General features: G+C 46.0%; 1 protein-coding gene across 1 annotated transcript in view; it reads left to right on the top strand.

Annotated features, from left to right (window-relative positions):
- Nucleotides 1-1234: 1234 nt before the first annotated feature.
- Nucleotides 1235-12570, top strand: part of RGS3 (regulator of G protein signaling 3) — a 95536-nt gene continuing 84200 nt past the window's right edge. The window contains exons 1-3 of the mRNA XM_063144456.1: nucleotides 1235-1423; nucleotides 6767-6848; nucleotides 7948-8053. Coding sequence (XP_063000526.1) covers nucleotides 1370-1423; nucleotides 6767-6848; nucleotides 7948-8053 — 242 coding nt within the window. The 5' untranslated portion in view covers nucleotides 1235-1369. The remainder of the gene's footprint in view (nucleotides 1424-6766; nucleotides 6849-7947; nucleotides 8054-12570) is intronic.

Genomic DNA, 12570 nt, shown 5'->3' with positions numbered 1-12570 from the left:
CCCCCACTTCACTCACGTCCAGGAGGGAAGGAATCAAACAGGTCAGCGTTCCGTTTTCTAAAATCTGAGTCTTTGAGGCAACGGAGGCCAGTGTGAAAATGCTGGGAGATGCCATGTGTTGGAGAGGCTTCTCGGAAGCTTCCTGTGGCTGCTGCTCCTGGGCAAAGGGGGCTCCGGGCCCTCTTGCACCTGCCACGTTTGCCCAGAGGTGGGCTGACAGCCTCCCCCTGCACTGCCTTTCCTGCTGCTACTCTTCTGCCCTTGTCTGTGTGCCTGGGGCTGCCCCTCTCCCCTTCTGCTCTGCTGCCACCTGGCTCATCTGAAAAGGGGAGGGGAGGAAAACGGCACAGGAGTGAGAAGAGCTGTCCTTCCGCTGGCATCCAGGGGACCAGTTTTAAACCAGCAATATTTTGTAGAATTTCTTTCCTTCCAGTTGCCAGGTGTTGTTCTTTTAATGGCTAGAGGCTCTATGCCTCTAACAGCTGAAAACAGGTGAAGCTTCCTCCTTCCATCACCACATCTTCCTTCATGATAAGGAATGTTCAGCCACCGGGTTTCTTTCTTACTCTTTTGCAGCTGGGAAAGGCACAGGAGGCAGCTTCTACCTCCTCGTCCCCACCCCCAAAGAGGAAAAGGAGTGCGGGAAAGCAGCAGCAGCAGCACACACACCACTCCTCCCCTTTCCCATGTTTTAGCCATGGAGAGCTGATGTTCAGATCTGCAAAGTACAGAAAGGCTCCTTCCTTTTGTGTTGGAAATCCCAATAGTGCTGGCAGAGAAATTTGCTTTGTGGGTCTGAGCATCTCCATCAGCAGAGACCTGGCCAGGGTGGGGGAGGTGAGATTTCTGTAAATTTGCATTCCTTCCTTGGTTACTTGGAGTCCCTCTTCTTCCTCTCCCTTTCCTGCCCTTAATATGAATGTGAATGCAAGACGCCTTTTCTTACCCAAGGGGTGGGCAGGACCAGTGAAAGCCCACCCCCTCCACATCCTCGCAGTGTTTGTGAGAACATTGGCTGCATCCATGTGCCTGGGAACAAAGGCTGCCTGGCCAAAGAACTGACAGGAATCGTACTCTGAACTCCCCCCCTTCTCTTCCTCATCCCTCCCAAGTTCTCAGGAAGCCTCGGGGCTTATCATAAAGCAGCACATGGCAGAGGCGGCCCAGGAGGTGAGGGGTGGCTTCCTGCCATTCTTCTTCTGCTGGGCTCCTGGGTTCCCATGGGCAGCCATGCCAGGATCACTGGGGCTTATTCTCGGCTGCCTGGCTGCCAGGAGCCAGGGGGTCTCTCTCCTGCTCACGCTCACCAGGGAGGGTGGGGAAGGGCTTGGCTTTCCATGGGCAAGCCACAAGCCTCACGGCCGTGGACATGAGACGCTTCCACGGACTGTGCCGAGTGTGCTCGGAGCAGCGCTACCAGCAGGTCAGTTGCATGTGAAGCCAAGAGCAGGTGTGCCTGAAGGAGGGAGGGAGCAGTGGCAGGGCGTGAGGTCAAGGGGGCCTCCACTTCTCAGGTGGGCTGCTGCATCTGTGCACATCAGGTGACACGGGTGGAAGTGTGTGTGTGGGCGGACGTCTGTTTCATGTGGAATTGGCATTGCAAATGGGATGCCCCCCCGCATCTCTCCTAGCTGGGGCTAAATAATTCCATGGCCCGTTTCTCTGTGAGGCACAGGCAGGTGTTCTGAGGGGAGCTCTCCTGTCCTGTCCTGGACCATTTGAAGACCTGGCCCTTCAGATCTTCTTTGTTCAAAGTGCTCCATGTGTATTCTTGTTCTTACGATCTTTGCAACAATCCTGCAATGTAGGCCAGTGTTACCAGTGAGGATCTGAGGCTGATAGAGAACAGTTTGCCTAAGACCACCCACAGCCCAATTACTCAGAAGTAAATCTCACTGATTTCCATTGAACGTCTGGCCTAGTAAGTGCATTGGAGTGTAGCTTTAGCGTGTTTGTAGCTGAGATGAGATTTCAACCTGAAATGCCCAATGGCATGTCACTTCAACTTTGTTGTTGCTGCTGTGTGTGGCTGTACATAACACACAGACACACCACACAACTGTGTTCGTACTGTATAATAATGAAATAACTGCCCTGTTGCCTCTGAACCATGATCTGCCCAGTCCTGCTTCCAAAGGTGCCCCTGAGAAATGTCCCTGTTCACTCTGTCCCCAGTGGGTACTCACCCCAAGGGTGCTCGCTACTGCTGAACAGGGAGGTTCCATTTCTAGCTACCATCATGAACAGCTGTGGATGAGCCTGATCTCCATTCATGTGTCTAATCATTTTTTTTAAAGTGCTAGTCTTAAAGGTAAAGTTCCACTAAGAGGTACTTCTGGTTGCATCACACTGTAGTCTGGCTGGCACTGGATGCCTGTAGTAGAAAGGGAGCAGGGTGTGTGTGTGTGTGTGTGTGTGTGTGTGTGGACACAGCCTTGGCAGGGGTTGAACCACCACATGTTTTTTGGTAGATTCTCTCACTTCTGAGTGATTGGATTATCCGGAGGAAGAGCAGCTGTTTCATAGAGAATCCCCATCCCTTTCTGCTTTCCATTGGTGTGAGCTGGGGCATCAAGAGTGATTCAAGCATCATTCAGGCCATGTAGAAAAAGCTTGATAGGACACAGTCTGGTCTGTTGTGGTCCAAATAGATCCCCCACCCTGAGCCCTAGAGATGAAGTGGGCTAAAACACCCGAAAAGTGGAAGAGACAACTTATCATGTATGTCGGCTCAGAAGTAAACCCCAAACTGTGCCGCTTTCCAGTTACACAGAACTCCTTATCAAGCTGGTTCAATCATGTGAAGGAAGAACTCCCAGATGCCTCTGTTCCAGGGAAGGGGGAGCCTGGCCTGGTTCTCTGCTGGAGCGTTGCTAGGCCAGCTGCTAGGATCATCTGTGTCGTGTGTTTTGATGGTTAGCTGCAACATGTCTTCTCATCTGGATGTTGTGGACTGTGTCTATGCCTAATTTCAGCTGTTCTGTCTGTTTTGAAAGCAGCTTAATAACATTGATAATCTCTGTGTGTGTGAGGTGAAACACAAGTGTCTACAAGAAATATAAAGTTTGTGTGTACAATATGAAACTTGCTCTTATCCAACCTTCCTAATGTAGTGAGACGTGAAGGGCTGCAAGCCTCCACCTACTTTAGGGGAAAGTCCAAGAAAAGCTGTAGTTAAGGACTTCACAACAGCGCTGGGGCTGGAGGAGGACGAGGGTCTTCCTAGCCCAGCACCCTGCTTCCCATGGCAGTCAACCATAGGCATTCAGGCAGGGCATAAAGTCAGCAGCCTCTGCATTAATGTCCCATCAGCCATCCCCAGGAGACCTGCTCTTATGAGAAAAGGAGAAAGACATCTCTCGGTCTCCTTTCTCCACACCACCTCTAATGCTAAAACACTCTTCTGCCTCTGCTGAGTTGTCTTTTTCTCAGTGGAAAAGGTCCGAAGGCTTCAGCCTGACCTCCTGGGGTGGGGGCTCATGTCCCTGGATGATTTTGACTGCCCTTTTCTGCACCTAGTTCCACCTGATGTGCCTTTGAGGCTCTGCAGAAGCTCCACCAGGGAGTCACCCGTAGCTCCCAGGCCAAAAGAGGCTTCTGTGCAGGCCCTTTGAACCAGAGCTTTCTGAGAACAGACACGTGGGAGGGAGCCTTCGGTGGGGATCTTCTTCTTGGCTGCCTTGCCCAGAAATTGGAAGGGCAGATCTTTCCCCTCTGCTGGTCAGTCAGGAAACATGAGGGACGTCTCTGTGATTGTTAGGACTGGACGAGGGGAACCCTTTGTACTGTGCCTCAGGCCTGCTAATGGAGCTGCCCCGTGGCTGGCTTGAGGGAGACTCACACAGCACTTCCTCTGTTCCCATCAGCTGTCCAGCCAAGCTGTCTGTGTCTGCCTGACTGACTTTTTCGCCATTGTGGTTATTCATTGTTCCTCTGTTATCCTTGAGTTCCTATGGGGTAGTGCCATAGAATCATAGAATCATAGAATAGCAGAGTTGGAAGGGGCCTACAAGGCCATCGAGTCCAACCCCCTGCTCGATGCAGGAATCCACCCTAAAGCATCCCTGACAGATGGTTGTCCAGCTGCCTCTTGAATGCCTCTAGTGTGGGAGAGCCCACAACCTCCCTAGGTAGCTGATTCCACCGTCGCACTGCTCTAACAGTCAGGACGTTTTTCCTGATGTCCAGCCGGAATCTGGCTTCCTTTAACTTGAGCCCGTTATTCCGTGTCCTGCACTCTGGGAGGATTGAGAAGAGATCCTGGCTCTCCTCTGTGTGACAACCTTTTAAGTATTTGAAGACTGCTATCATGTCTCCCCTCAATCTTCTCTTCTCCAGGCTAAACATGCCCAGTTCTTTCAGTCTCTCTTCATAGGGCTTTGTTTCTAGACCTCTGATCATCCTGGTTGCCCTCTTCTGAACACGCTCCAGCTTGTCTGCGTCCTTCTTGAATTGTGGAGCCCAGAACTGGACGCAATATTCTAGATGAGGCCTAACCAGGGCCGAATAGAGAGGAACTAGTACCTCACGTCATTTGGAAGCTATACTTCTATTAATGCAGCCCAAAATAGCATTGGCCTTTCTTGCAGCCATATCGCACTTTTGGCTCATATTCAGCTTGGCTCATATTCATAATCCCCCAGGCCCTTGCAGAAACCTCAGGGAATGGGGAGAGGAGTATGTATGTTTGGGAAATGTGCCCTAAGGTCACTTCCAGGCTAGGGTTAGGGTTAGGGTTGTATGGCCCTCCCCTTGGAGACAGTTCATTTGGCCCAGAATGCTGTTGCCAGGATGTGGACTGGAGCAGCTGGAGCAGAACATCTGGAGGAGGAACCTCTGCCTGCCTGCGGGCCAAGTGCAGTTTTAGAAAAGCTCTCAGGGCCACATTTTAGTGGTGGGTGGCAGGTGTTGTTTACCACCTTTAATATATATTTTTAGAAAATATGGAATGAATAAAGTAAAAAATTAAGAATTCAGAGCTTTAAAGGTATGAACATGAACCTTGAATTGACTCCTAGCTGGTGCAGAGGGCTAATTGGTGTTCTGCATTCCCTGCATTCTTTATATAATAACCTGAAATTTAAGTATCTCTTTATTGGAAAGGGAAAGGAACCTCTCGTGCAAGCACTTGAGTCATTGCTGACTCCTAGAGGGTCGCCTGCTTTCGCTGACGTTTTCTTGGCAGACTTTTTATCGGTTTGCCATTGCCTTCCCCAGTCGCAGTTACCTTTCCCCCAGCTAGCTGGGTACTCATTTTACTGACCTTGGAAAGATGGAAGGCTGAGTCGAACTGAGCCGGCTGCCTGAGAACCAGCTTCCGCTGGGATCGAACTCAGGCCATGGGGAGAGTTTCGGCTGTAGTAACTGCCGCTTACCACTCTGCGCCACACGAGGCTCTTTATTGACAATTGACAAAATTTGGCACCCAATAATGAGATGTTCCTTTTATTCCATGTGGTTTACTGAAGGTATGAAATTGACCACTCAGCTCTGGCAGGTGACATAACATCTATTTCACGCGTTACTGTTTAAACACAATTACTATAAAAGCAAACTACAGAAAGCAAGAAGAAAACACACACACACTATGCATATAGTTAAGCAGAAATGAAAACAGCCATGGGCAACTTATGGCCCTCCAGATGCTTTGGCCTATAGCTCCCTTGATCCCTCACCACTGGCTATGCTGGCTGGGGCTGATGGGAGTTGTAGGCAAACACATCTGGAGGGCCCATGCCTGCATCACAGTTTCAAAAACTTGAGAGGACGTTCTCAACCTTCAGTAAAGAATCAAGAACTTTGTTAAAGCATAATACAACTACTATCCAAGACCGAATATGAGAAATTACTGTGGAGGAATTCAGATTAATGGGTAGGAAAGCCAGTTCTCTGGATGGATAACAAAAGGCTAAAATGCAATACAATACAAGAGAACAACAAACAGCACAGGAAAGCAACATAAAATATAACATGTCAGCCATAAAATCTAAAACGCCTGGAAGAAAAGGGAGGCTTTTGCCATTCTTTTCTCTCAGCTGTTTAGCCCTTCATGCTGCTGCTGCCAGGGAAGGAACATGAGGATGGCTTTGAACATCTTTTCCACTGGGTACTAGAGCCTTTTAAAGCCCAGACCTTGTTAGAATGATAAAACAAGCTCTCACTTTTGGGAAGTCCCTTCCTCAGCCTGACAGTGTGACATGTTCTTAAGATTAGCTGCTGTGGTGTTTGCATTCTGCCTGTGGCAACAGTTATGGGTTAGGTGGAACTTGGTAAGATCAATATTGTGTGAACAGAGTGCTGGACTAGATGGACCCTTGGTCTGACCCAGCCTCAGGGCTCTTCTGATGTACTCTTGCTCTAGCATCGGAAAGTCACTGATGCTAGAGCAAGATAACATCAGAAGAGCCCTGAGGCTGGGTCAGACCAAGGGTCCATCTAGTCCAGCACTCTGTTCACACAGCGGAAGCCCACAAGCAGGCCAGGAGCACAGTTACAGCACCCTCCCCAGCCACCCCGTATTCCCCAGCAACTGGTGTGCCCAGGCCTACTGCCTCTGATACTAAAGACTCCTTGGATGTGGCCAGCCCCACTTCAGTGTCACTGCCATCTCAGGAATTCAGTGAACATGCATTGAGGGGGCGGGCGGGCGGATGTACACCCTTTTTGCCTTGCCCTGACTGATGTAGAGTTCAGCAATCTTGCCAGTGACATGTAAGCATGGATGTTTTTAAAACATGAAAAGCATCGCTTTGCTGTTTGCTTTCAGTTTACAATTCTACGTGGGAAGAACGGGTTTGGATTCACCATCTGCTGTGATTCCCCTGTCCGGGTTCAAGCTGTTGATTCTGGTAAGAGCAAGGCGTCTGAATTGGTTGCTTTGACTGGGTTGCCAAGGAGCCTGGCGGCTCTGGCAGAGGGTTTCGGTCTTCCCCAGAGCTGGCTGTGTGAGCCGCTGCCCAGAGAAAACAATGGAGCAATCCTGGATTGTAGCATAGCTGTGAGGGGGCAATGAGCCTGGTCCCTCCCTGCTCCCCCCTCCCAAGGAGGGATGTCTGGCCTTGGCATTCACTGGGGTCCCAGAAGCTTCTCCCTCCAGACAATGAGAAGAGTTCCTCTAGGATTTTCTGATGCCTTCAATGTTCTCTAGGTTCAGGAAGCTCACTGGGTTGCCTTTGGGCTTTGAAAGGAAACCTTTTTCTTTTCATTTACAAACATACATACACATTTCTGGTTGTATAGAAGTGTATAGAAAGGATTTCTATACAAGTGTATGGAAATGCTTCCCCAGTTTTTGGGCACTGTTTTGCCTTCTAGTGACTAGACACTCAACTATCAAAGTTCACTGTTAGAAGGGATGATGATGAGGTCATGGCTTCCCGCAAAGAGTCCTGGGTGTTGTAGTTTGGTGCTGCTGCTGAAAACTCTGTTAAAGAGCCCTCCCCTCCCACCTCAGAACCACAGGGTAGCCAGATGCAAAAGCCTGGCCATGCAAGCCATGCCAATTTGTGGGTTTACTTACTTACAGCCTTTATTCCCTGCCCTTTAGGCAAAAAGGCTCTCGGAATAGATTACAAAGACAAGTAGCATGACAGGCATACAATCAAAATTCAGGGCATGAAATGCAAGGAATAAGGGAGAGGAAGGGAGTGAGTGAGTGAGTGTGTATGTATGTGAAAGGGGATTTCCCTAGGTGCATTTTTCAAACAGTGTGTGTATATATATAATTTTCATTATATATACACACACATACACGTACATATAAGTAAACATTGTTTGAAAAATGCACCTAGGGAAATCCCCTTTCCTACACAGCTTGTAAAAATGCAGGAGCCCCACCTGTATTCCCCCAAGGAAGGGAAAGCCCATTAAACCATTTCCATCCTGTGGTGTAGACATGCCCTTGCTGATCCCCTTCCCTCTCTCTCTCTCTCTCTCTCTCTCTGGCAGGCGGCCCAGCAGAGAAAGCAGGCTTGCAACAACTGGACACCGTCATTCAGCTCAATGAGCAGCCTGTGGAACACTGGAAATGTGTGGAGTTGGCACATGAAATCCGGTGACTATGACGCTGTGTGGATGAGGGGTGGAAAGAGGATCTAAGCTCCTTGGGGTTGTGGGGGGACTGTTAGGAAGACAGAGGGATCTTTAGGTGTGTGTATGTTCTGGGAAGTTTGTCCCCAGCGCCTGTTCCTTGGAAATAGACTGCCTCTGACCATGGAGGTTCCGCTTGACTTTCACGGCTGGAAGCCTTTGTTAGACATTTCCATGAATTGTTGTAATCCTTTTTGTCTGGCACAGTCTTCTATCAGGTGCACTGGGGAAGGTCACAAACAGGGCTGCTTTAGGGTCACATCCAACCCCTATTGTTTTCCTTCTGCCGCTGTAGTTGGAGGTTGCCTTTAGCTCTAAATTTGTCCACCATGAGGGCCTTCTGAGGAGGGATAGAGAGAGAAGAAGAGGTTTTGAGGCACTGAGACTTGGGGGGTGTTGGATTCGACTCCTGCTCCTGGGGATGGGATGTGTTGCCATCTTGTGGCACCAGGTGTGCCTTTGGGGGCTCTGAAACTGTCTCTGGGCACCTTCAGTCCTGACCATCCCCCATGTTATGTTATGTATTAGAATTTATGGAAGAGGGGGGGAGGAGCCAGCGTGCCAATGGAGCAATAAGGGAAAAAAAGAACTGCCGATGGACCGGTAGGTTTTTAAGCCTTATCATCTAATTATCTGGGCTGGAAATAGTGAAGAAAGGTGAAGATTGAATGGGAAACTTTGAGCTACAGAATGGGATTTAAAAGATTAAAGTATTTTGCTGCTTAACGAGTGTATTTGAAGTGGAAGGAAGGTGGCTAGTGGAGAAGTAGCCCCTCCTTGAACTGTTAAGAGCGGCTGTATAAGGAATCTCCCAGACGGAGAGCTTATCTTGAAAGGAATTTTAATTGCAGAGCCATCGTCAGGAGAGATTGATTGATAGCCACCTCTTCAGTAGCAAGTAATAAATCTTGTTAAGCACGGCAGTAAAACCCTTCTGAGCTCGCTGTTTGTTGGATTTGAAAGCGAAACTAATTAGCAGCAGCAGTATTTACAAGCCTATGCCACCCAAAAAAACTGCCCCGGTGGTGAAGCCACGCTGGGTTCAATACGCGTCCAACAATACCATTAAAAGACTTCAAAGAGTTGTTGATCCAGAGCCGGAGACGGAAGAAAAACAAGAAGAATCTGTAACAACGACAAAGGAGTTGAAGATGGCTGCCGGAGCTGGCGCAGAGCCAGCAGGGCAAGAGGAAATGGTGGATCAAATTTCAGCTATGTTGAGAAGTCTTAAAGCTGAACTATTTATGAAAATTGAAACGGAAATTGACAAAAATAATAAGAGGGTGGATAAGCTGGCTGCAGAAATGGCTATAAGAGACAATCAATTAGGCTTTTTGAAGACAGAGGTTGATCAAGTGAAAAATCAAGTTAAAGAAATTAAGAAGACTCAAAATGATCAAGAGGTGAAATTTAAAGATCTAGATAAGAGACTGATTGCTATGGAAGATAACGCACGAAGAGTAAACATGCGCGTTCGTTATATGGTGGAGAAGAAAGGGGAGGACCTCAGGAAGAATATTCTAAGCTGGTTTAAAGAACTAGTCCCAACCCTGCAATTAGCTGAAGAAGATGTGGAGCGTGCTCACAGGGTAGGGGGTTTCAGAAGTGGTGCACCCCCCAGAGATGTTTTGGTGAAATTTTTAAGCTATTACAAGAAAGAGCAATTGATGAAAGAATTAAGAGCATTGGGTGAGCTGAAGTTCCAAGGAGCATCAGTGCAGGTCTTTAATGATCTGTGCCAACAGACTTTGGAATGGAGACGCAGTGTCAAGGTCATAACGGAGGAATTGAAAAAGAAGAAAATTCTTTATGCATGGGGATATCCGATTTTTCTGCGTTTCTCATACAACGGGGAAAATCATAGGGTTTTCTCCGCCCAGCAAGGCATGGAGCTTCTTGAGAGCTTAGGTTTGGGTCCTCAAAGAGATGCTGGTGGCGGTGCAAAAAGCGATGATGAAGAAGAAAGAGGAGCAGTTGGGGGGGGTGTAGATGGTTAATATAGCGATGATAAGAAATATATTAATTAGTTCCTGCTGGCTCTGGGTTCCTGGCTTCTTTCCCCCCCCCCCAAAGGGTAAAAAAAAATGGCGGAAGTATTAGACTTCCGGGTATATATTGGGGGGAAAAGTGATGGGAGGGAAGGGGGAAGTGGGGTGGGAGGGAAGGGTATGTTAGAGGTGTTGTATGTATATGTGTGTATGTTATGTTTTCAACACGATCGGGATCGAATAGAAGATCAGAGAGCTGAATATGGATAAGAAGTTAAGAATCTCAACGCTCAATGTCAAAGGTCTGGGGGCAGTCGTAAAAAGGAGAAGGATTGAACAATTGTTAAACAAGGATGGTTCTGATATGATATTTCTGCAAGAGACTCATCAAATTAAGGAGAAAAAGAACGTTATTCGATTGAGATGGCCAGTCTATTATGAAGTATCGTTGGGGACATCAAAAAAAAAGGGAGTGGCCATTTTGATTTCAAAAAGAATTGGGTTTATGATGGAGGATATTAAAAAAGATGAGAATGGGAGATATCTCATGATTAAAGGTAAACTGGAGGGGGAAAAATATACTTTGATTAACATGTATGCACCAAACAATAAACAAAAAGAATTTTATGAGGAGGTATTAAGAGAGATGGAAGAATTCAAGGAGGGGTATGTAATTATGGCGGGAGACTTTAACATGGTTATGGACAATAGAGTAGATAGGTCAAATCCCTCTGAAGCAGAAAAGAGAAACAATGTTACTATTTTAAGCAAATTAATTAAAGAGAAGGATTTTGTTGATTCTTGGAGAGTTCTCAGAGGGGCAGACCCAGGATTCACGTTTTATTCTTCAGTCCATCATACATACTCCAGAATTGATCATATTTTTGTATCTAGAGATTTTGTAACCAAGACATGTAGAATGGAATTAGGGACAATCAAGGTATCGGATCATGCACTGGTAAGCTTAGTTTTTGCAGTTAGTAAGGAATATAAAGAAGCATTAAGGTGGAGATTGAATACTAAGATATTTAAGAATGATAAAGTAATTGAGAAAATGCAGAAGGAATTGTCAGAAACATGGGAAATAAATGAGAAAGGGGGAACAAGAATAGCAGTGGTTTGGGATACCATGAAGGCTGTGTTTAGGGGGAACTGTATTAGGGAAACGTGTAAATTAAAAAGACAACAAGAGGCAAGGCAGGCTACTCTAGAAAAAGAGATAATAAAGCTGGAAAAAGAATATTGGCAAACTAAGAATAAACATAAATTAATAGAATTAATGGCACAAAAAAAGGAATTAGAAAATATTAATTTAGAAGAGGTACAGAGGAATTTAATTTATATGAAAAGGGAATATTTTCAAAATAGTAACAGGAACTCTAAGATGCTTGCCAAACTCACACAGAAAGAAAAAGCCAAAAATGGGATAGGGTTAGTAAAAAATAAGCAGGGTAATGATTGTCATTTGATGAAGGATAAAATAAAAAATTTTCAGGATTTTTTTGAAGAGTTATACAAGAAAAGAGATATCCAAATGAAGAGGACGGAGGAATATGTGGATAAATTTTTGAAGAAAGGATTAGAAAAAGAACATAAGGAAATAATGGATAATAAAATATCGCAAAGTGAAATAGAGGAGGTTATAGACCAGCTTAAAGCAGGGAAATCACCAGGGGCAGATGGTTTAGGACCAGAGTTTTACAAAAAATTTAAAACCTTAATAGTGCCAAAGTTGCTGAAATTATATAATGCAATAATGGAGGGGGAGAGGATCCCAGAGTCATGGGAGCATTCTATAATAATTTTAATTCCGAAACCAGATAAGGATCTAACTCTCCCCGATTCATATAGACCAATTTCACTAATAAACCAAGATGCAAAAATTTTTTCAGGCATTTTGGCTAAAAGGTTAAATAAATGTATAGCTAAATATGTAGGGGAAGATCAATGTGGTTTTATAGCAGGTAGACAGATGCACACATTAATAGGTAGAGTGTTGAGTGTAATACAGGGGATAAAAAAATCAAGGATTAAGGCGGGTATTTTAGCGTTAGATATATTTAAGGCTTTTGATTGTGTGAGCTGGCAAACTTTAAAGTTGGTTATAAATAAAATGGGATTTGGTACTAAATTTAGAACAATAATAGAACAGTTATACTCTAAAAGCACAGCTGTAGTGGTAGTAAATGATGGAATAACGGACAAGATACGACTAGCTAGAGGGACAAGACAAGGATGCCCACTCTCGCCAGTCCTGTTTGTATTGGTGATGGAATTGTTGGCAAACGCAATAAGAGAGGATGAAGAGATAGAGGGGATAGGCAGTAGTAATAAAATTAAACTGAACATGTTTGCAGATGATACATTGATGACTATCAGAGATCCTTTAGGTAAAATGGAAAGAATTAAACAGCAGTTGAATGATTTTGAGGAAGTTACGGGGTTAAGGATAAACTGGGCAAAATCGGATTTGATGTTATTCAACTATACTAAA

The sequence above is a fragment of the Elgaria multicarinata genome, chromosome 19, assembly GCF_023053635.1.
Source record: "Elgaria multicarinata webbii isolate HBS135686 ecotype San Diego chromosome 19, rElgMul1.1.pri, whole genome shotgun sequence".
Classification (NCBI taxonomy): domain Eukaryota; kingdom Metazoa; phylum Chordata; class Lepidosauria; order Squamata; family Anguidae; genus Elgaria; species Elgaria multicarinata.
This window is presented reverse-complemented; position numbering and strand designations above follow the sequence as displayed.